Source organism: Ochotona curzoniae, unplaced genomic scaffold (genome assembly GCF_017591425.1).
Source record: "Ochotona curzoniae isolate NIBS_2020 unplaced genomic scaffold, NIBS_Ocur_1.0 contig_78, whole genome shotgun sequence".
NCBI classification, from domain to species: Eukaryota; Metazoa; Chordata; class Mammalia; order Lagomorpha; family Ochotonidae; genus Ochotona; species Ochotona curzoniae.
The window spans coordinates 3719875-3744375 of record NW_024466559.1 but is presented as its reverse complement, the minus strand read 5'-3'; the positions used below and the strand labels follow the sequence as shown (position 1 = coordinate 3744375).

The window sequence follows — 24501 nt, the reverse complement described above, 5'->3', positions numbered from 1 at the left end:
CTCCTCCAGGTCTCCCCCATGGGTGCAGGGTCCCAAGGCCTTGAGCTGTCCTCGACTGTTTTCCCAGGAAACAAGCAGGGAGCTGGAAGGGAAGCGAGTAGTTGGGATCCATAGAGGATTCCAGTGCGTGCAAGGCAAAAACTTTAGCCGCTAGGCTACCATGTCGGCCCCCCAAATACGTCTTTTCCTACCCATGGAGTCTAAGCAGTGGCTTAAGTGCAATATGTCTGTGTGGATTTTCTGTCTAGATCATGTGTCTGTTGTGAAAAGTTGAAGTCCTCTGTGGTTGTATGATGCCATCTGCTTCCTCCTTCTGATATGTGACTGTTTGCTTTATACATTCAGATGCTTCAAGGTTGGCTGCATAGATTCAAATATTTGCAATTGTTACATTCTTGTGATGAATCAGCCTCTTTGTGACTATATGTAGTGACTTTTGTTGCCTTGTTTTAATTTTGGGCAATTTTTAAGTTATTTGTACAATCTGATATTTAAAATAAATTTGAATTTATTTGAGAGAGTTACAGAGAGAAGGGAAGAGAGGGAAGGTTAGAGAAAGGGAGAACAGAAAGAAAGAGAGAGAAAGAGAGAGAATGAAAATCTTCCATCCCTTGGTTCACTCCCCAAATGGCCAAACAATAAGGGCTGGGCCAAGTCAAGAGTTTAAAACTGTAGGTTGGCCTCCCATGTGGGTGTTAAGAAGCCACTTGGGCCATCTTCTGCTGCTTTCCCATGTGCATTAGCAGCACTTCTGGACCAGAAGTGGAGCAGCTGGCACTCCAACTGGCGCTAACATGGGATGTGTGTGGCATCTTAGCCCACTGCACTGCAATGCCAGCTGCCCTTTCTTTCTTTCTTTCTTTCTTTCTTTCTTTTTTTTTTTTTAACAAGGCAGAGAGAAGAGAGTAGCAGACAGGCAGATGAAGAAATTTCTTGCATCTGATTGACTCCCCAGAATGCCTGCAAAGCTGAGACTGGATCATTCAAAAGTCAGGAGCCTAGAACTCAGTCCAGCTCTCTTACGTGGGTACCGGGAATGGAAGTCCTTAAGCCATCACCTGCTGCCATGGGGGCATTCATGAGCACCAAGCAGGAATCAGAAGTGGAGCTGGGACTTAACCCAGGAACCCTGCTTCTCTGGAATGTCTGCCTCAGTTTGGGAAGCTTCATACAAGTAGACATTCCATAAAACTTAATTTAGGACCCAGTGCAATAGCGTAGCAGTTAAGGTCCTCGCCTTGAACGCCAGGATCCTATATGGGTGCAGGTTCTAATCCCGGCGTTCCTGCTCCCCATCCAGTTCCCTGCCTGTGGCCTGGGAAAGCAGTGGAGGATGGCCCAAGACTTTCGCACCCACGTGTGAAACCCAGAAGAAGCTCCTGGCTTCAGATTGGCTCAGCTCCAGCTGTTGCAGCCGCTTGGGGAGTGAATCATCGGATGGAAGATCTTCCTCTCTATCTCTCCTCTCTGTATATATCTGCTTTTCCAATTTAAAAAAAAAAAAACTGATTTTAAACCCAAGAAAGAAGTATTACTAGCATGGGTTTAATGAAAATTTTCTGTAATTATTTAATTCAACATCTTCCCAAGGTTGCAAATTCACTTTCCCAGGAGATGCAAGTGGCAGCACAACCCCAGGCTTACTGAGGTTACCTCATGTTATGCCCCACATGTTCCATGACTGTGGATTCGAGTCGTGGTTGGAGGCTGAGGATGGGGACACAGACCCTGGGCTCTCCTACTAGGAGGTTGCACTCTGTCCCATGAGAACACATGGAACCCCATCAAAGCTTACCTCTGGGTAAAAAGAGATCTCAAATCTGTGACCTCCAGGTGACACAGCTTGTCTCTCCAGACATTCCTTAAGCTTTACTCTCTCTTTTTTTTAATAGCAATATCATATTTTCACTTTATATTATAATAAGATGCTTATTGGTTCCACTTATTGGTTCCGACTAAACGCGAAAAGAGCAGGGACCAGCATGGTGGCTTAGTTGGTTCAGCAGCTGCATGCAATACTGAAATCCAACACAGATACTGGTTTAATCTGGCTGCTTCACTTCCAATCCAGCTCCCTGCTATGTGCCTGGGAAAGCAGTCGAGGATGGCCCAAAGCTTTGGGACCCTGCACCCGCGTGGGAGACCCGGAAGAGGCTCCTGGCTTCAGACTGGCATAGTATCGGCCATTGTGCTCACTTGGGGAGTGAATCATCGGATGGAAGATCTTCCTCTCTGTCTCTCCTCCTCTCTGTATATCTGCCTTTCCAATAAAAACATAATAAATACATTTTATAAAGAGAAATTAATTGTCTCAGAAAAGATAATCAGAATGAGTGTAGGGTTTTTAAGATATTTTCTTTTAGGAATTAGTTTTATTTGTATTAGAAAGAGTGACAGAGTGAGAGAGGACAAAGTGAGAGATCTTCCATCTACTGATTCATTTCCCAAATGGCTGTGCAACGGTGGTGTAGAGGCCTATCCTAAGTCATGGAAGCAGGAGCTTCTTGTTTTGGGTTCCCATGGTCGGTTGTGCAAGGGCCCACGGACCTTCAGCCATGCCCTGTTCGCGCAGCTGCGCCAGTATCGTGGACACGGCGAGGGGTCTGAGGGATGAGGACTGGATCGAAGTGGAGCTTGGGACTTGTATGGGATGCTGGCTCTGTGTGGTGGACTTACCTCCCGTGTCTTGGTGATGACCCCAAGCCACTTGTTTAAGAGGCCATATCCACTTCGGAGTCCTCAGGTATACTAAGCTACAGCGGCAGCTCATGCCCTCGCTTCCATGCTAAAACAGAATGTGGCAGTCAAGAGGATGTCTTGAATAACTGGGCTCGGCCACCCAGGAGGAGAAATGAGCTGAGTTTCTTTGGTCGTGAACTGTGGCTGGGGCAAGGCCTGAACAGTGCAGGAGAGGATCGGCAGCAAACGGGAGTATATTCTTCCTGCCTCTCAAAAACAGGACATCATTTCAAAAAAAAGAATTGACCAATCTGTGCCTTTGGGATTCTTATCCTTTGAGGACGGCTCATCAGAACAAGCAGATGGGGAGAAGAGAAATCATTGAAACAAACGTGGCCATCTGGGAAGACAAAGTCTCTGCCCAGGTTGTACTGGGAAAGCAGTGGAGGAGGCCCGCAGACAGCTTGGGTCCCAGCACTCAGGAGGGAGTCAGAGAGGTTTTGATGGTAGTTTCAAATTGTCCTAGCTCTGGGCTAGCTGTATTGGGGAGGTAAATAGCAAATGGAATCTCTCTTTCTGTAGCGTTGCCTCTCATAAAATAAATAAGTTTACTTTTTAAAATTAGTGCTTGTCATGGTCCACCAGCACGATGGCGCAGTGGGGTTAAGATCCTCGCCATGCACGCACCCGGGGGTTCTAATCCCATCCAGCTCCTGCCTGAGACCTGGGAGGAAAGCAGTCCGAGGACGGCCCAATGCTTTTGGACCTGCACCCTTGTGAGTGACACGGAGAGGGTCTCCACCGTTGCGCTCACTTGGGGAGTGAATCATCGGACGGAAGATCTTCCTCTCTGTCTCTCCTCCTCTCTGTATATCTGCCTTTCCAATAAATAAATAAATCTTTTTTAAAAAGTGGCTTAATGAGCCTATCAGAAAGGATATTTTCTTTTTAAAGATTTACTTTTTAAATTCATTTTTTTTGGGGGGGAAGGCAGATACACAGAGAAACAATGAGAAAGATCTTTTGTCTGCTGGTTCGTTCCCCAAGTAGCTTCAACAGCCAATGCTGATCAGATCCGAAGCCGGCAGCCAGGAGCTTCTTCCGGGTCTCCCACGTGGGGTGCAGGGTCTCAAGGCTTTGGCCCATCCTTGACTGCTTTCCCAGGCCACAGGCAGGGAGCTGGATGGGAAGTGGAGCAGCGGGGACACAAACTGGTGCCCATACGGGATCCCAGCAGATGAAAGGTGAGACTTTTAGCCATTACGCTATCATGCGGGTCTCAGGATTTTTTTCTTTCTTCTGAAAAGAAACAGGCTCACGGCCTGCTGAGAAACCTAGTTCCTAAGTCAGGCATGCTGGGTGAGCAGAGAAGCCCTGAGGAGGTCATGGCTGGCCTGTTCTTACCCGTGCTCTCTCCTACCCCAGGGCAGAGGGCGCTGTTGAGTCACAGCGGCCATTCTCAGACCTTCTGGTCACTTGTCAGCAGTTACTAACCCCCAAGCGCTCATGCATATGAGGATTAAACGCACCAGCTGACACTGAATTAGAAACCAACAAGAGACAACATTCTTTATTTACAGGGCAGCGAAACAGAGTTCTGAGATGCTGATTCACTGTCCAAATGACCCTGATGGTCAGGGCCAGGCCAGGCCAAAGCCACAAGGCAGGGGCTCTAGGCAGCCCTCCCAGGGGCGTCTGCAGGCGGCTGGATCGGAAGCAGAGCAGCTGGGGCGCTAAGACATGCTCCTTGGAGATGCCTGCCTCTCCAGTCGCAAGTTAACGCGGCTCCACACGGCCCCAAGGAAGCTCCCAAGTCAGCAGGTGCAACCAACAGGGAGCTTGCGGCAGTGGAAACAGTCGTCAGTGTTGGGATCTCTGGGCAAACTTAGGCTGGGAAGCCCAACTTCGAGAACCCCAGGATCGCAGGAGGGAGGAAGATGGGGCAAGTTCCAGTCCCAGCCGCCCCACTTCCCATCCCTGCTCTCTGAGGATGCTCCTGGGAGGCGAGCAGAGGGCGATGGCCAGGGTGCATGGTGCATGGGCTGCTGTCCCCACGCTGGAGACGGGCAGCCAGTCCCTGGCTTGGGCCTGGTCCTAGGGCCGAGCGGGAAGATCTGTCTCTCTGCCTTTCAAATCAACAAATCAATCTCACAAAAAGAAAGAGGAGTGAGCCAGCAGGTGATGTTATGGCAACAAACTGCTGACCCTTGATGTGAAGTCTGTGGGGTCCAGGTACCAAGGTCAGGGCCCGGGGAAGATGGGTGGGGCTGGAAGAAGACACAATTACTGGGGGAGCTGGAAGGATGGGGCCGGGCCTGCCCTGCACGTGGGGGACCAGCCAGGCGGGCCCGGAGGACCCGGGGAATAAATCTGCATTTTTTTTTTTCCGGGGGGGAAAGGATTTTTGTGTTTTGTGGACTGCCGGGGTTAGGTGAATGAAGGAAAAAGATTTAGTGATAGGATCCACCCAGGCTGTGAGGCGAAGCTCCTCACCCGGGAAAACCCTTCCATACCGGGACAGATAAAAACCCTATTAGCAAACCGCCGCTCCCATCATCCCATCACCTAGTTTTTTGTGTGTGTTTGTTTTTCTTTTCATCTTTGGCCATTCCCACCGCCAAGATAAAAAGATGAGCCTTCCGGTGATCACGCAGATCTGAAGAGCTCCACTGCTGAGGCGGGACGCGCTGTGGTAAGTAGGCTCCGCTCGGACCGCGCGGAGTTCGGGGACGCACGGAAGCGCCGCCACCTCCTTTTCCCGGAGTCACTCCGTGGCGGCTTCCATTACGGCGGCCTTCGCGAGAACGCCGAGCTGGGCCCCTGCGCTTGCCGTAGCGCGGCCTGTACCATCGCTCCGGGAGGGGGGTGTCCGGGAGCAGCGGAAGCTGGCGGCCGCAGGGTGTGTATGTGTGGGGGGCCAAGCCGGGCGCCCCGGAGGACGGTCGTTGTGCGGATCCTGCCGCCCGGCCCGGCCTTCTCCCGTTCCCCCCCGCGTCCCGCCTCGGGGGCGGCGGCGGCGGCCTCGGCCTCACGCTGCGTTTCCTGGCCCCGGCAGGTGAGCGGCGGGCGCGCGGGCTGCCCGGGCTCGGCTCCCCCACCCCCGCTCTCGGGGGCCGGGTGGCGGCGGCCGGCCTGTGGGGAGGCGGCCTCGGCGCCCAGTAATGGCGGCGCGGGGATCGGGGAGCGCGAGCTGACAGCCGCCGCCGCCGCCCACCTCCTCGCCGTGGGGGGAAGAACTTGAGCCTGTCCCACCGCGGGCCGCCTCCCCTGGCCGGGGAGCCGGCGAGGGGGCTGCCGGCGTGGGGAGACTCCCCCTCCGGTAAATGGGGGGTCGGCGGGTGTTGGGGCGAGCGGGGCCCGAGGAGGAGGAGGAGGAGCGGGTGGACCTGGCCGTGACCTCGCCGGCCCGGCGTGCTGAGCCTCCACGCTGGGCCTTGTCCCCCACGCCGGGCCTGGGGCGCCTCTCCCCGGCCCCCGTTTTATACCGTCTTCTCGGGAGCGGGAGGCCGGCGTGGATGGCGGCTGCCCGGTGCCAGCCGACGCGACCCGGGATGTGTGTGTGTGTCGGGGTGCGGGCTTGCGTCCACCCGGCGACTGTCCTCACTTGTTTCCGTAGCCAGCCATGCAGGTGGGGGACTGTGTGTGTGTAGGGGGGCGCCTTGCACGTTGCACCCCCTGTCTGCACCCAGTGGGGTCTCGGGGTGCGGGCGGGGTTGCAGACAGGATCCCCCAGATTCTGCTGGCAGCACCTGCTGCTGCCATGCTGGGCAGTCGGGACCCTGCCCGCCCCTGTCGGACCCAGGACGTGGTACCCTGGGTTCTGTTGACACTCCTTCTGTGTGGACTGCCTTAAGGAACTCAGGAGGGACGCCTTCCCGGTGGTAGGGAGTGGGGAAATTATCTCCTTGACTACCCGACTACCCGACTGGGGAGTACACTCAGGATTTGGGAGGTCCTTCCAGAACACGTAGAATAATAGGCGTGTTTTGTCTCCCACTTTCTCTTTCTTTCTCCCCGCCCTTCCGCACTCTGCCCTACTGTCTTGCAGTGTCTCAGATGTTCGCTGTCCAGATAAAACACTGTGCCTCAACCTCTGGTCATTTCTGTCATATTATGAATGGATCTATCAGTGAATTTTTTTAATTCTTGCCTGTGGGTCACTAAATATTGTATGCCTTCTTTCAAGTTGATTTTGCCTTAGTGACTGATTAACAGGCATTTCTTCGGCTGCTGCTCCGTACGCCAAGCTACTTTGGACACGCTGGGGAGAGTGAATGAAATCTCCCCCTGGTTGTGGAGGGAAGCAAGCTGGATAAGAACAGCCCAGTGGAGAGGAAGTGCGGTGGTGGGGATAGAACAAGGGGCTATAGCTACGGAGAGCCATGGTCCAGACACTGGGCAGGAGAGGCCTTGGCAGGGAAGCTTCTGACCCAGTGTCTGCAAAAGACCTGCAGCAGCCTTGCCAAGTTCTAAGGGAATGTCGTTTGTATCCAGGGGACCCTGATATAGGAGTCATAGGGGCTGGAGTGGTGGCATATCCAGTTAAGCAACTGCCTCCCATGCCGGCATCCACCATGGACACTGATTTGCGTCCTGGCTGCCCTGCTGCTGATCTAACTTCCTGCTAAGGTGCCTTGGAAAAGCAGTAGAAGCTTGGGCCCCTGACTCCCATATCCGAAACCCAGATGGAATTCCAGGCTGCTGGCTTCATCCTGGCTGTTGCCATTTGAGAAGTGAACCAGCTGATAGGAGATTGTCTTTGTCCTCTCCCTACTTCTGCTTTGCAGATAAATAAACTTAAAAGTAGCCAGGGGCCAGGTCGTCAGTCCTTATCTCACTATCAGAAGGGATTTGGCTTTTGTTCATGAAGTACACTGAAGAGCACATGAAACTGTTCTTATTATTTGTTTGTTCATTTGAGTTACAGAGAGGAGAAACAGGGCGAGGACTTCTGCTGTTTAACTCCCCAAAAGGCCACAGGGCCTAGAGCCTAGAACTCCTTCCAGGTCTCCTGTATGGCTGTCAGGGGCCCAAGTTCTTGGGTCAGCTTCCGCTGCCTTCCCAGGTGCATTAGCATGGAGCTGGATTGGAAGCAGAGCAGCTGGGATACCAGTGTGACAGGTGGCAGCTTGACTCACTGAGCCACAGTGCTGGCCCCCAAAATGCTGGGCTAATAGGATCCGAATTACAATCTGAGTGGAGAGAAAGAGGAGCTGTGAGAAGGAGTGGCTGGGGAGTGAGAAGGTTTTGTGAAGATGTGTACTGAACCTGTGGCTGGGGTAAGGGTGCAGCCAGTTGAGTAAAAGTGATTCCCAGGTCTAGTTCCAGCTGGTGACCCATGCTGGGATGGGGAAGAGCTGTCTTTGCCTGGGTCTTGTGCCACCGGTAGTGGGGACAAGGCGGCCGTTGGATGTACCGGTCTGGAATTGAGTGGGAGTTAGCACATTGATTGCATGGAAGATCTTCAGAGTGGACAGTGTGGATGAGGCAGAGAGCAAGTGAGCTGTACCTTCATGGAGAGGGCAAGATGGAGGTGCGGAGTCATTGGCATGTGCGAAACCATGCTTCTGTTTTGAATGGCTGTTCATGTAGCTCAAAATGCACTGTTTACTAGGGCCTGGAGTTCTGTTTCCACACCTTACCCTGTCCCTCAGCTGTTTGAAATGGTTATCTTACTGTCACCATTTTGCAAAAATGGTAGTGTATGCTCCATGCTTTGACACCTTGTGCTATTAGGGTATTAACTAATAGTCAAAAGTTGGAAATGCAGTAACAGCTATAGAAAGAAAAGGACACGATGGAGTGCAGACTCTAGCATTTTCTGATTTTTGTCCCTCCCGGGAGCTGCTGAGGTACAGGAGTGAGTTTTGTCCTTTGGGGAGATTTCCTGTGACACTGCGCACAGCTGCTGTTGTGTGCTGCCTTGTCCCGCTGTGTCCCTGGACGTACTGGGAAAGTGACTAATTCAAAACAATGTCTTGGTGTGTTGCACCATCAGTGAAGTTGACGACGTAAATTGATGTCATGCCCGAACTCAACCTGCTGAGTGTTCAGGACTGGCCAATGCTGCGTCTCAGAAAAAAAAGCAGAAATTGAGACCCTTATCCTGGGGCGGGCAAGGGGCTATTTAGATTTGAGCTTTGTGGCTGAATTCTCTCCTTAGTGCAGGCTAGGATAATGGCTTGTGGGTGTTCTGCCTGGGCTTTAATCTGAACAGTGATGTATCTTACCCAGTCATTCTTGGAGTACTCTGGCAACAACTGTGGGCTTGTCCAGCGTGACTGCCTTGTATTGGGCTTTTCCTTGGGGAAGGCTTGCTGGCAGTGTTAGAGCTGGGCGTAGCCGAAATTCTGAGGTAGCTAGTGGTGTTACTGGGTTGTAAGGTTAGATCTGCCAGGCTTTGGGGGTGTGTGGCAGAACCCTGTTGATTGACTTGTTTGCAATAATTGTTTTCTCTTTAAGTTTCCAGATTTTAAAAATATATACATGTATATATAAGAGAGAGAGAGAGCTGCCATTCTCAGTGTCCTCAGTGGCTGAGGCTGGACCTTGCTGAAGGCAGGAGCCAGGAACTCTGTCCAGGTCTCAGGCCATTGGCAAGGAGCTGGATTAGAAGTGGGTGAGCCAGGATTCCAGATCAGAGCTCATGGAATGTTAGCATACTTTCTGGTTGGTTTGCTTTTTTTGAGATTTTGCTCCCTGAGGTGAAGTCAGCAGTGTCTGGGTTGGAGAATTAGTATTTGATAGGACTACCTGATAGGACCTGTGTGGACACCAGTTGGCATGCTTCCTCAGGAGGCTGCCATGTAGGAGCTGTAGGAGCTGCTGATGCTGTGCGTGCCCCGGGCATGGTAAGCCACCCCGGGAGGCTCACTCCCGTGCCGTGTTTGTGTTTGAATTTCATCTGTTTTTTCCACTAACAACCACTTTCCATCTCAAGATTCAGAGTAGGATCAGATGTAACATTCATTGCTCTTAGTCGCCTCCACTCTGCCACATGCTTGTGAAGAGTCAGTTGTTTTGGAGAAGGTCTCCCAGTTTGCTTTTGTCTGGTGTGTTCTTGTTAGGGTGCACAGCAATCCTGAGTCCCACTCTGAGCCCCATCTCAGGCAGAGGTGACCAACCTCTCAGGATGGTGCGGTACCTGCCACAGTTCCTACTTATGGAGTAACTGGCTTTCTCCTTGGGATGAATGGATGGCATGGAGCGAGACATTGTCTCTGCACAGATACCAGCTGGCATCTGAGATGGGGGGATCCTGCCTGCGGCCGTTACCACCATGACACGCTGCTAATGATGGCTTTGTGTTCTCATTGCCGTCCACATTTTATAATGGCAATTCATCTGTTAGGAGAGGTTATGTGATTAGGGACCTGTCCCCAGTATTGGCTGTACACATTAGTGGTGTCTGACAGTTGGTCATCCAGGCTGTGTGTGGCTAGGAAGGTGCTTCCTGTTTTCTAACACAGTCCAGGCATGTTGTGTTTGCTCCCCACTTGGAAACAGCCGCTGTTTGGGGGAGCTCCTGTTGGTCTTGTTGGCCAGAGATGTTTAGAACCCTGAGTCTGGGTTCTCCCTGTGCTCATGTTCATGGTTCCTGGGCGTCATGGCCCCCAGACCCCTCTCCTGCATGTATAGAGCCTGGGTCCTGTGTGCAGGAATGTTGTAGCTTGTTGCGTGTCTGGTCTCTGTGTGTGCACGTGCTCCCGTGATGCAGAGCTGCGAGTTCTCACACCTGACTGGGTTTATGTGGCCATCCCCTTGTGACAGCTAGAGGATGCTTCTTCAGTAGGGCTGTCATTGTGTTGTGCAGCATGACAAAAGATCCCCCAGTAGTCCTGTTCCCTAAGAAAAAATAATGTAAGCTCTCCGTATTTCTCCTTTAGGGGAAGTCATAGCACTTGGATTAGTGAATGTGCATTTAAGAGGGCATTTTGGATTGGGTTTAGATTCAGCTGGGTATGTACTGCAGACTTTAAGCACCTCAAAATAAGGACCATAGAAAGGCTTATTATTATTGGAAAGACACATGTACAGAGGAAGATCTCCAGATGTACAGAGAGAAAGACAGGAAGATCTTCCACCCGCTGGTTCACTTTCCAAGTGGCATAAACAGCTGGAGCTGAACTGACACCAGGAGCTAGGAGCTCCCTCTGGGTCTCCCATACAAGTGTAGGATCCCAAGGCTTTGGGCTGCTTTCCCAGGGAACTGGATGGCAAGTGGAATATCTGGAACACTCATGTGGTCTTAGCGCATGCAAGGCCAGGACTTTAGCCACTAGGCTACTGTGCCTGGCTCTGTTTTTTTTTTTTTTTAAGATTTATTTATTTATTGGAAAGTGAGATATACAGAGAGTAGGAGAGACAGCTTTGGGCTGTCCTCAATACTTTCCTAGGCCACAAGCAGGGATTTAGATGGGATATAGAGCTGCCGGGTGCCCATATGGGATCCTGGCATGTTCAAGGCGAGGACTTAAGCTCTAGACCACTGTACCAGGCCCCTGGCTCTGTTTTAATTGTGGTTAGTTACACAGCAGAATTGTCCAGGACAGCCATCTCTGCTGTTACACTCAGGGAAGCTTTAACTGTTGATTCTGCCTTGTCCCTGACACGCACCCTCCGACTGGATCAATTTCCTGTTCTGGGTACCTTGTGTCAGTAGGATCATAAAATACTTCTCCTTTAGCATGTGATTGATTTGGGTTAGCTAGTGTCCTCATGGCCCACACTCATTGTATCCTGTGTGGGAGCTTCATGGTTGAATATGTGCTTGTGTGCTCTCTGCCTCTGTATTGCAAGCATGTCCACATGTGTGTTGTGTATGTGTGTGGCTTGTTTATCTGCTGGTGTCCACCCAGATTGCTTTCCACTGTGGCTGCTGTGAGCAGTGCTGAGGTGAGCCTGGCCGCAGCCCGTGCCCTCATGTATGTTATGCATGTGCATATAGCATGTGTGCCTCTCATGTGCATACCTGTGTGTGTCATTTGTGTTATGAATGATATATATGAGTTGTATACAATATGTGTATGTATCTGTTATGTGTTACATGTATGTAGTCTGTGCTATGTGTTTCTGTGTATGAGGTGTATGTGTGCATGTGTTGCATCTGCATGTTATGTATGCATGTGTGTTTCTGTGGCATGTGTATGTTGCATGTATTGGTATGCTTGTGTAGGTTGTATTTATGTCTGTAGCATGTTTTTCACTGATTGCACCAGGATTGCTGTGAGCAGTGCTAAAGTGAACTTGGCCACATGGCGTGTCTCAGCCTCTCGGGGGGAGCTCTTGGAGGGCAGGTGCTGGGTCGCATGGACCCTGTGTGTTGAGCCCAGTGAGACCCTGCACTGTGCCATTTCTCCTTCCCACCAGCAGTGAATAAGGGCTCTGCTTTCTCTGCGTTTTAAATTGTGGTTGTGATCCTGGATATGAAGTGGTCTCACACTGGCTATTTGTATAGTTTATTTTCCTGGTTTTTAAAGTAGGTTACATTTTTCTTCTGTCCATTGTAGGAGTTCTGTACTTTGGATAGTAATCCTTTATCAGATATAGGAGGTGTATGGAGAATGGAAACTGGAATTAAAGGGACAAATGTTTCATGTAGGCATTAGGGATGCATATATGTCATATCAGGGTACCTGGTTCGAGTCCCCTCTCTTCCACTTGTGACTGAACATCTTGATGGTGTGATAACCCAGGAAGCAGCAGAACAATACAGCCTAAGTTCTTGGCTCCCTGAGTCCCAGATGGAGTGATGGGCCTTTTTCCCCTTGAAATAATTACAGAGAAAGAGAGAGGGCGAGAGAGGGAGGTGATGAGAGAGGGAGAGAGAGAGCATGTCAGAGAGAGACCTACTGATTCTTTCTCAAAAAAGACCATGGTGGCCAGGACTGGGCCAGGTGGATGCCATGTGGGCAGCAGGAATTGACCCTCTTTGTTGTGTATATTACCAGTGACCTGGATTGGAAGTGGAGCAGCCAACACTCAACTGCCCATGTGGTTTCACTCACTGCTACAGTGCCAATGCCCAGTTTTATACTGTTTTACCTATTTGTTTGAAAGGCAGAGTGACAGTGTCACACTGGCAGTGTTTGAAAGGCAGCGTGGCAGGGTTAGGCTGGCAAGTACAGTACTTGAGGCCAAGCCCGGCAGAAGGCAGGAGCGGGGGGACTCCATTTAGGTCTGCCGTGCAGGTGACAGGAACCCATGTGCCAGGCTGTGGCTTTGTGCGCTGTGCCTCAGCGTGGTTTATTTCTGGGATTCGTTTGGTCTTTAATGTGATGTCATCTTTGTGCATTTTGCGTGGATTCTGAGTGGATAGCTTCCTGTTGGCATGTGCAGACTGCTGAGAAGGATCCCTAAGGAGGATGCTCAAGGAGGCAGCCAGTCGGGATGCCTTGCATGAACTGCCTGCCAGAGGGATGCTGCAAAGCATCATATTCAGAAGACACAGTTACCTGCCGCAGGCCCTAAGGGCTTGCTCCCAGTGCACACCTCCTGTTTTAGTGCTCCCTCTTCCCCTCTGCCCCACTCCCCCAGGCCCCTTCTGTCACTGGCTCTGCTTTCTCTTCCCTGCTGGAATAATGGTCTCCTATATGACTCATTCCACCTGGTGTCTTGTTAATGTCAAATTCCTATCCCTACTTGTGGTGCTGGCATCCCATAAAGGAGCTAGTTCTCAGCTGCACCACTGCCAATCCAACTCTGTACCTTTGATCTGGAAAAGCAGTGGAGGACGGTTCAAGGGCTATTTGGGGAGTGCACCAGCAGATGGAAGATATCTCTCCTTCTGTCTCTCCTTCTCTGAACTTTGTACCTTTCACATAAAAGTAATAGGAAATGTGGGCCCAGCCCAATGGCATAATGGCTGAAGTCCTCACCTTGAGAACAGGCTGGGATCCCATGTGGGCGCCAGTTCTAATACCAACAGCCCTGTTCCCATTCAGCTCCCCGTTTGTGGCCTCAGAAATGGAAAAAAATACCTTAAAGATTCATTTGTTTTTATTGGAAAGTCAGATATACAGAGAGGAGGAGAGACAGAGAGGAAGATCTTCCGTCCGATGATTCACTCCCCAAGTGACCACAATGGCTGGTGCTGCGCCGATCCGAAGCCGGGAGCCAGGAGCCTCTTCCAGGTCTCCCATGTGGGTGCAAGGTCCCAAGGCTTTGGGCTGTCCTCGATTGCTTTCCCAGGCTACAGGCAGGGAGCTGGATGGGAAGTGGGATACAGGCGCATTCAAGGCGTGCCTGAAAAAAAATATCTTGAAGGCAGTGAGACAGAGAGTTCTGATTTTCCACATGTCCACAGAGACTGGCACTGGGCCAGGCTGGCCAGGCAGTCCAGCCGCACGCTCAGGGTTGTCATCTGTTGTGCACGTTAGCAGGAAGCTGGGTTAGGAGAGGAGGAGCTGGGACTCAAATCTGTGCATGTGGGACGCAGGGATCTCCAGTGTGCACAGCTCAACCATACTTGCCCTGAGGATTAGCTCTCTCCCTCTCTTTCTGATTTTAAATACTTAATCTTTTTTGTTTTTTAAAGGCAGATTTTACAGAGAGATCTTCCATCTGCTGGCTCACTCCCAAAATGGCCGCAATGGCCATAGCTGAGCTATTCCGGATCTCCAACTTGAGTACCCAAGGATTTGAATATTCCTCTGCTGCTTTCCCGGGCCATAAGCAGAGAGCTGAATTGAAAGTGGAGCCTCAAACTGGCACCCATGTGGGATCCTGGTGCTGGCAGGATTAAGCTTCTAAAAGTCACAATCTTTCCTTTGTTGAAAAAAATTTTTTTTTCTTTATGTGTAAGGTGTGACTTTCTAAGGCTGCTACTTTTTTCTCAACCAGCTCATGAAAGTGCAGTCAACAGTGGGGCATCTGTGTGGGTCCTGGTTCAAGCTCCAGGGGGCTGACTAATCCCTAGGTGTAAATGTTGGTCTCTTGGTCTTTAAGATGGGTGGAGGGAGTAAGAGCAGCCATCTTTGGGTTACAGTGAGCAGTTAGTCAGATGTTTCACAAGGTGTCTACAGCACGGGCGTTTACTGTGGGTGCTGCTGTTACTGTAATTGGAAGCGGCTCTGCAGTGGGATGCTGTTCGGAAGATGGTGAGTGATGTGCAGCATGTCCTCTGGGAAGAAGATGGGTGTTGTGAGTGTGGCATTGCTTTTATTATCCACCTTAGGGAACACTTCAGGGAAGAAGGGGATCTTTGGCTGGCTGTTCTAGAAGCCTTCCCTGGGATATCACAGGAGTCAACCAAGTGCTAACAAAATGAGTCTGCAGTTGTGTTTCCCTGCCTAGAGCAGGGCGGGGACTTCTAGGAATCACATTGTAAGAACTGGTTGAGAATGAGTGATCTGTCCTATGAGTGGCTGGTGAGGGCTGATGGTGCTTGGAGCTCTCACACAAAGCAGAGAGACAAGGAGTGGGGCTGTGTCTGACCACCCTCCCTGATCTCAGGGATACTTCAGCCACGCCACAGCAGCGGGCGAAGCAAAGAAAGCTGTTGCCAAGATGAACATGTTAGCCTAGTGCTTGTAAGAAGCACTTGTGCCTGGTCAGAACAGTGGTTGGAGTCCTAGCTGCTGTGCTTCGGTGAATACTACATGGGAAACCAGATGGAGTTCTGGGTCCCCTGGCAGTGCTTAAGCCTTGGCTGGTACAGCCACTTGGGGAATGAACCAGCAGCACTTCCAGTCACTACTTTTCAGCTAGATAATCGAAATCTTTCAAAAATATCAATAAATGGTATAATTATTAATACTTCTGTAAAAGTAATAATTGACAGTTTTATTGCTGCCCACTGTGCCATTCTGTTATTAGGTTAGCATTTGGATTATTTTCCATTTTTGAAAAATAAGGAATATTGATTATATAAATGTTTTTGATGACTATTTTTTAAATTTTTTATTTAAATTTTTGATTTTTATGGTATAATTCTGCATAGTCTGGGACTCCCCTCCCCCAAATTCCTACCCTCTGATTGATTTTCCCCATATTGTACAATTCCATCAGTTTGGTACAATGTCAGACAGTCCAGCATCCCATTGTCTGGATATGTCCTGAACCATGTGAATGTATAATATCTTTGGTGAAGCCAATGAGGGAAGACCCAAAGTTATTCATCATTACTGAGAACCATGTACATTTTTGTGGACTGTATATTTTAGAGTAATTCCAGGAGCATAAAATGCTGATCACTTGTAGTGGTGGGAGAAGGAGTGGAAAGGAGACAGGGAGCTGTGCTGTTCTCCCCTCCCCTCACTGAATTGCTTTAAAAGTCCTCGTGGGGTTGCGTACTTTTAGCTTCACTTCCCTGGCATTCAGGCGACCCATTTAAAGTGTCCAGATCAGGCTCACAGTTGGTGCAGTCACAGGCAGGTCAGTGGTTGCGGCCACTGGCTCATCTCTAGGCTGTAGTCACTGCCCAGCTCTGCTGTGTTGCTGGTTGCCTGTTTGGGCTGTTCTGTGTATATGGAATCCACCATCTATCAGTTGGTGGACTGGTCCTTGTTGGCGGTGTGTATCGGTGCCTGCTACACTGGCTTGCTGTGGCTGGACACCCGGCCCGTTTTGTGGCTGCTTTGTGGTCCATGACCCAGAACAATGGTGCAGCAACATGCTTCCTCGTAGCCAGACTTTGTGAGGATAGGTTTTGATTTCTCTTGGAAGTAGAGTTTCTGGGTCATGTGGAAGCTTTGTTTATCTAGCTCATGAATCACAGTCATGCTTGTTTAGAAACAAGAATTCTAGGAAAATCCCTACTTGTCTTAAAATATAGTAAGACTTCACAGGTATCTGTGGACCCAAGTGAGTACATTTCACTCTTTTGAATTATAGGTGTTTTAGAAGCTTTGCTCTGGAGTTCATGCTAACCTTGTTCTTTTTTTTTTTTTTTAATTGACAGATTTCAACACTAAGCCTGCACAATGTCTTTGAAACCAAGAGTGGTAGATTTTGATGAAACTTGGAACAAGCTGTTAACGACAATCAGAGCAGTTGTCATGCTGGAGTATGTGGAGAGAGCAACCTGGAACGATCGCTTCTCGTATCCTTTCCGAGGCCCTTCTGCCAGGGATGCTGAGCTTGGTCAGCTCGCTCCAGAGAGAGGGCAGCCATCAGCTTCTGGAGATCAGAGATGCAGGACAGCCTGCATTTCCAACATTCCATAACTCCTCAGCTCCTCATTCAGCAAAGCCTGAATGGTCCCTGGTTGTTTTAGGGGAAGTACAATTATGAACAAAGTGAAACTTTCCTGCCGTTGTAAGGGAAAGAGGCAAGATACAGACTAGAGTTTAATGCTGGTTCCTCTGAAATGGGAATGGTCAGTGGAGAAGAGTGGAGCTGGTGAAGGCAGCGGGCAGGCTCGCCGGGCACGGAGCATGTGTTCCTCTGGATCGGGCCATCTGGAAGTCTTGTGGGGAAGGCCTGTGAGCAGGGCAGGGAAGAGAGGCAGGAGCCAGGCAGGGGAGTGGGCCATCCAGGCACAGGCTGAGTGCTGACTCCCTGTGGAGAGGGGAACACCTTCTCTGTTGCAGTGGCTCCACTGTGGGTTGGGAGTTGGGTGGAAGTGCACGCCATGGCTTTGGTAGGACACCCTGCTGTGCCATCCACTTGCTGGTCAGTGTGCTTTTCACTGCTCTTAGGCGTAACAGTGTGCCAGCTTGTTTGGGGTGCCATAGGACAGTGAGTCAACATGTCCACAAAGCAGGAATGCTTTTACTTCATCCCAGCTCAGCTGTTGGGACCATTTGCCAGGCCACCAACATTGGTTGGCGTACAGAATATGGAACCTTTCTGGCAGGCTTCCAAGTGTGCAAAGCTGTGGCACGTTTTCTCTCACAAATCAGAGGGCAGGTGCAGAGGAAGGGGCTGAAATCTGCCCAATTCGGGCAGTGGGTGCTCAGAGGCACACAGCCTTGAATGCAAGGCCTCTGCTTGCTCTGACTAGAGGATTGTCAAAGGAATTCTCCTTTTGGAGCTTTTTTTTTTTAAAAGATTTATTTTTATTTTTATTTATTTTTTTTTTTTAAAGATTTATTTTTATTATTTTTTCATTGGAAAGGCGGATATACAGAGAGGAGAGACAGAGAGGAAGATCTTCTGTCCGATGATTCACTCCCCAAGTGAGTGCAACAGCCGATGCTATGCCAATCCGCAGCCAGGAGCCTCTTCCGGGTCTCCCACGCGGGTGCAGGGCCCCAAAGCTTTGGGCCGTCCTCGACTGCTTTCCCAGGCCACAGGCAGGGAGCTGGAAGGGAAGCGGGGCTACCGGGATTAGAACCTGCGCCCATATGGGATCCCGGGCGTGCAAGGCGAGGACCTTAACCACTTGCGCCACCGCGCCAGGCCCAAAGGAGCTTTATTATTGAATTAATTTCTTCAATTAGCAGGAGTTTCTGTGAACATGAGGAACATGGTTTTGGATAAGGGCGTAAGTCGAAAAGAGCATGAAAGACTGCTCAGGTGTTAGTGATTTAGTACTTAGGGGCTTTTACATATGCAAAGTCATCTATACAAGCAGGAAGCGGGATGGGAAGCAGGGCCGCCGGGATTAGAGCTGGCAATCATGTGATCCCGGTGCATATAAGGCAAGGATTTCAGGTGCTAGGCTACTGCGATGGACCTTAAGCATACTATAAGTATATTTAAGTATATTATAGTAACAAAGAGCATAGAGGAAAAGTTGACCATAGAAAGTGACAAGAAGGAAAGCTGGCTCCCAAGTGGTTTTGTGGAAATGACAGTCCACAAAATGACCTTTGCAGTTGCTGATCTGGCTAGATGCTTGGTAGAGAAATGGAGCAATTGCCCATGGGTAGGTAATACCCAAATGCTGACAGGAAGCCAGGAGCCCAGAAGACGAACTTGCACCTGCTGCCTCCTGGGGTGACCATAAGCAGGAAGACTTATTGCGAGTGGGGCTCAGACTCAAACCGAGGCATTCCAGTACTTCATGTGGTTATCCTAGAGAGTGTCCTAGCCATGATGTCATTAACAATTCTACTCCCCTAAAAATTCTGTGCTTGGCTAATCCTGCACCACCAAGCACTGAGACCCCATGTGGAGTTTATATGGAGTTTATGTCCCAGAAGCAGTAGAGGGTGGCCAAAGCCTTGGGATCCTGCATCTGTGTGGGAGACCCAGAATAAGCTCCTGGCTCTTGTCTCCTAGCTTAGGATCAGCTCAGCTCTGGCTGTCCCCATTTCTGTGCTTTGGGGAGAGAACCAGCAGACATCTGCCATTCCAATAGAAACAATAGAAAGTCTTATAGAATCTTATGATAAAAATTGATTTAGAAAATATGGGGCTGGAGCCAGTACAATAGCCTAGTGGCTAAAAGCCTTACCTTACATGCACCAGGTTGCCATATGGGTGGTAGCTCATGTCCTAACTGCTCCAGCTCCCTGCTTGTGGCCTGGGAAAGCAGTCAAGGATGGCCCAAAGCCTTGGGACCCTGCATTGGAGACCAGAAGCAGCTCCTGGCTCTTGGCTGAGCTCCAACTATTGCAGCTACTTGGGGATTGGGGACTGAACCAGCAGCTGGATCGTTCTCCTCTCTCTCCTTCTCTTTGCATATCTGCCTTTCCAATTAAATAAGTCATACACACACATGCACACAAAAAATATCCTTGTTTATCTCAATTTGCCTGAGAAGAAAAGGTTGGCTTCTCTCTTTTTTTTTTTTAAGATTTATTTATTTTTATTGCAAAGCCAGACATACAAAGAAGAGGAGAGACAAAGAGGAATATCTTCTGTCTGATGATTCACTCCCCAAGTAATTGCAAGGGCCAGTGCTGCGCTGATCTGAAGCCAGTAACCAGAAACTTCCTCCATAAATGTCTGTAGTAGCCAGCGCTGGCCGGGGCGAAGCCAGGAAGCCCTTGCGGCCTGCTGAGAGCCTCCCAGGCTGTGTAATAGCAGGGGGCTGGAATTCTGGCAGCCAGGCACTGAATGCAAGTAGGTGCTGTAGAATGATAGTGGAAAATAGCTTCTAGCCTATGTAGAGGAAATTACACACATGTGCTTGCTTAAACACTGTGACTTACACTTCTGCCGGTCAAAAGCACTTTTGAAAAGTCAGATCAACAGAGAGGAGGACAGGCAGAAAAATCTTTGATTCACTCCCCAAGCGGCTGCAGTGGCTGGAGCTCCGCCAATCCAAAGCCAGGAGCCCGTAGACCCTTCTGAGTCTCCCACATGGGTGCAGGTCCCAAGACCATCGATTGCTTTCCCAGGCCACAGGCAGGGAGCTGGATGGGAAGCGGGGCGTTCAAGGAGAGGACTTGAACTGCTAGGCTACCATGCCAGGCTCCATAAGCACTTGTATGGCACTGTTCTCTCTGCTTTCGGGTGGTGAACTGTTTTCACCCAGAGCTCCAGGTCTGCCAGCACACCTAGGGAGGTGGCTAGCCGCAGTCTCTCCCCTTCCTGCTTGCTGGTGGAGTTGGTTCCCTGCAGTTTGCCTCTTGATTCTTGACCCTTGACAGGGAGTGGCTCTCAGGGACCTGTCTTGGTGCAGCCAGCTCAGAGGAGCCACATGCAGGTCCCAAATGACCTGTATAAATTGCAGTAGTAGTAGTGTCAACAGCTGAGTTCCTTCTGCTGCTTGGCCTGGTATCTTGTATTTGTAGTCCTGGGTCTGGGGGGTAGTTCCTGTCAAAATTCTGCCGACACAGGTAATGATGTATCCTCGTGGGAGTGTGTCGAGTTTTTTCTTCTATTTTATTACTTTTATTATTATTATTTAATGATACAGCTCCAAAGGCCCTAGGATTCTCCTTACCCCTTCCCCCTCCCCCCCACTGAGTTCCCCTGTATTATCACTATAGTTCTTCCTTAAGTTTTTTTTTTTTTAAGATTTATTTTTATTATTTTTTTATTGGAAAGGCGGATATACAGAGAGGAGAGACAGAGAGGAAGATCTTCCGTCCGATGATTCACTCCCCAAGTGAGTGCAATGGCCGATGCTATGCCAATCCGCAGCCAGGAGCCTCTTCTGGGTCTCCCACGCGGGTGCAGGGTCCCAAAGCTTTGGGCTGTCCTCGACTGCTTTCCCAGGCCACAGGCAGGGAGCTGGAAGGGAAGCGGGGCTGCTGGGATTAGAACCAGCGCCCATATGGGATCCCAGGGCGTGCAAGGCGAGGACCTTAACCACTGCGCCATGGCGCCGGGCCCTAGTTCTTCCTTAAGTTGAAGCTGGGTGTGGATGGTTGTTTACACTCCGCCTGGCATGGTTCTTTAGCTGTTCCAATTAACTTTGACTCTTGGTTTTTTGGCTTTTAGCTGCTGTCAGGGCAGGTTCCTGAGGCACTGTGGGGCAGAATGGCTCAGGTGGCCTCCACATGGTCCTGTGTGAACTGAGATTGCTGTAGCAATGGAGTCAGACTACTTTACCAGAGGTACTCCAGTTCCTTCTGGATCTATTGGCATATTTTTCAAAGAGACTTTAAGTGGTGAGCTTGGAAGCAGCTGGGCTCTGAGGGACCTGCTGAGAAACTGGCATTGGCACTTTGTACCCCCACCTCGCCCTGTTCTGCATTTGTCTCCTGAGGTAGGCTGGTGCCACATCCATTTGAAGCCTTCACATTCGATCAGCCTGCTAAGTGGTGGTTTCAGTGACACTTTCTTTTTGACATTGAATTTTCATTCTTGCTCTTTGAATATGTCAGCAAATCTTACATGTATTTTATAGCCCAAGATGTATTGTTTATCATTTTGTATGTAAGAATGATGTTTTAATTCCATTGTTAAGCCCTCATTGCCTTTGACCAGTATCTGCTGGTCCCTGGGAGCTTTGGTGCTGGAGCATAGCTTTGCTTGCGCCCAAGATGAAATAGAAGGTTCTAAGAGGTAGCTCTTACCGCTGTTCCCTGAAGATTGACTTAGCAAAGGATGAGTTTGGGGAGCGTTTTCAAATTAAAATGTGGCCTCTGTGGTTTTTTCTTGTTAAGTATTTGGTTTATAACCAAATTGTGACTGAGTGCTACACACTAAAAAATGCATTCCTTGCTAGGCTTTCTTCCTAAGGGCTTAGCCTTTCCAGGGCGGGTGGGTCTTTCAGTAGGTGAGAGGGAGAAAGAAAATAATTTAACAAATGCCTCTAGGCCCTTGAGAAATGTCACGCTAGTAAAATGGGACCCCCAGACCATATGCTAAACTCTAAGGTTCACTGAGAATTAGGGTGGCCTGTGAGCATGTTCTCACTTGGAGAATCAGGTGGCACAGGAGGTGAGCATGCATTGAGTGGCCATCGCCCACCCCGAACCTGCATCATGTTGGGGAAGGTAAGCCCTGAGGTGCAACACCAGCTATATTTGCTTCACATTTACGAGATACAGATTGTGGCAGTTGCAAGCATTTGGCCACATATTCAACATGCTGTGGTAAAAATTGTGGCATTGAATCATTTTACATGTCAGGTAATAAGTTGTATGTGTATGGTGCAAGGAAATATAATTGGCAGAAACCACAAAGCATGTAGCGTGAGGTGCTGCGCCTTGTCCAGCCTTGACTGCCTCCAGCCATGCCGGGGACAGCCTAGCAGGAGCGAGAGTAGAAGTATATTTCTTAAATTTATAACTGAAATGTAGAGAGGCCCCAAGTTGTACCTGGGAGTGTTCAATGTGTGGGTCAGCAGGGAGGGCTGCGCACTTCCCTGGGGACCAGTAGTGAAGGTGACACACCTGGCGAGAAGCTGCAGCAGGGCCTGGCTGCTGCTCCTGTGTCACCTCTGTGAGGACAGGTTCTCTGCCCACCTGAACTTGGCAGCACATCAGACTGTTGGCTTCTGAACTCTGACCTCTCCCTGAGGCTCTCCCCCCACACGTTGCAGACTTATTGTACTTGAAAATTAGAGGGGGAGAGACGGCGAGGTCTGTCCATTATTGTACTTCTCAAATAGCTATTACAGCCATAGCTGGGCCAGTTTGAAGCCAGGAGCTTCCTCCAGTCTCCCACATGAGCACAGGGGCCCAAGGACGTGGGTCCCAGGAAGCTGGGAAATGTATCACTTGGGACACAAACTGGTGCTCATATTGTCTGGCAGCACCGTACGTGGAGGATTAGCTTGCTATGCACCCCATGCCAGCCTCCTGGCACCCCAGGCAGGTTGAGACACCTGTACAGAGTCCTGGGCAAATGGAGTTTCCCTCGCTGTGATACCAGCCAAGTGCCTGGTTTGAGCAGGGGTGCTCTCCTTACCATTGATGCTATACAGCACAGATGCTGGAGGGTTCTGGGTGAGTATGGGCTGTCCTGCATCCCGTGATGTGGGAATAGTACATCTGCCTCTAACATCCTCTTATGAGGTTCCCCACTGGGCCCCTCCACTTTTTCCAACCCCTTATAGTGCTTTCTAAATAAAGCGAGGTTATCTACAAATCCATCATCTAGTAACAGTATGCTGTGCATATTATTATATGTCATCATAATATTGTCATGATACATCTACCCTTTAAGAATTGAAACTTTTGGGCCCGGCGCGGTGGCGCAAGTGGTTAAGGTCCTCGCCTTGCACGCCCAGGATCCCATGTGGGTGCCGGTTCTAATCCCAGCAGCCCCGCTTCCCTTCCAGCTCCCTGCCTGTGGCCCGGGAAAAGCAGTGGAGGACGGCCCAAGGCTTTGGGACCCTGCACCCGCGTGGGAGACCTGGAAGAGGCTCCTGGCTGCGGATTGGCATAGCATCGGCCGTTACACTTACTTGGAAAGTGATTCATCGGACGGAAGATCTTCCTCTCTGTCTCTCCTCTCTGTATATCCGCCTTTCCAATAAAACATAATAAAAATAAATCTTTAAAAAAAAAGAATTGAAACTTTTAGGGCTAAGCTTGAGTAAATGTCATTATGTCTTGAAACTGTGTTCCCAATGAATATGAAAGCCTTAATAATTTACCTAGAGATATCTATGCTTTATGTGTGGCCTACCCTGAACCCCTTGGAGAAAGACTTTACACGGAAACCAAGATTTTTTTGGAAAATCACGTTCGGCATTTGCACAAGGTAAGGATGGCGTGTACGTGATAGCAGCATGCCTACAGCTGAGGCATTCACTGACTTCTAGGATAACATTTTCATCAAGTTCAGGCTTGTGCCTTTGTTTCTTAAATAGCTTTCTAGTGATCCAAGCTGTGGTTTGATCCTGTGTAGGGAGACTGTCTACCCTGGGGTCTCATTTTTTTGTGTGTGTATGCTTTGCTTCTGGGAGCTTTGATGCGTAGCCACATTTTTTTGTGGCATAAATTCCTAGATGAATTCTCCCTTGATGAGAGTGACTACAAGTTGTAGTACTTTCTGTTGCCTATCTGATAGGCAGAAGTCACTAGTTATTTTTCTCATCCTAAGCCTTAGTTGTTCAAATTGGAAGAAGAGAAATATAACAATTCATCAGATAACTAGGTAAAAATTGAGGTTGTATGGACAGTTCGTGATAATATTATGATCAGAGAACCCTAATATCAATTCAGGACATGTACCTGAGGAGCATGTGGTGTCTCGCTTAGTGGTATAGATGCCGATGAGGATGCCGCTGTCGCACCTTGGGGTACATGGTTGGACCCCAGCTTCCTGCTAATGCGGGCTCTGGGAGGCAGATCTGCTAGCTCGATGTGGACTGCCTGGCTCTGGCAGGCACTTGGCAAGGGAACCAGCAGAGAGGAGCTCCCTCTTTCTCTCTGCCTCTCAAAGGAAAAAGAAAAGTATACCCGGGATTGGATACTGTTAATGTAAAACAACTTGCTCTGACCATGCAGAAAAGATGCTAATTCTTACAAAAAGCCTTGTTTGTAAAAGTGCAAGACTGGCAGGCTGAACAGAAGTCACACATCCAAG

At 49.7% G+C, this 24501-nt stretch overlaps 1 protein-coding gene across 3 annotated transcripts in view; it reads left to right on the top strand.

The window, feature by feature from the left end:
• Nucleotides 1-5642: 5642 nt before the first annotated feature.
• CUL2 (cullin 2) overlaps nucleotides 5643-24501 on the top strand; it is a 42732-nt gene continuing 23873 nt past the window's right edge. Inside the window, exons 1-3 of one of the 3 annotated variants that reach the window (XM_040992594.1) lie at nucleotides 5643-5734; nucleotides 16580-16720; nucleotides 23571-23673. In XM_040992594.1, coding sequence (XP_040848528.1) covers nucleotides 16602-16720; nucleotides 23571-23673 — 222 coding nt within the window. In that variant the 5' untranslated portion in view covers nucleotides 5643-5734; nucleotides 16580-16601. Of the gene's footprint in view, nucleotides 5735-5864; nucleotides 5999-14761; nucleotides 15004-16579; nucleotides 16721-23570; nucleotides 23674-24501 lie in introns of those variants that run through there. The other 2 variants (XM_040992592.1, XM_040992595.1) reach the window with 2 other exon arrangements.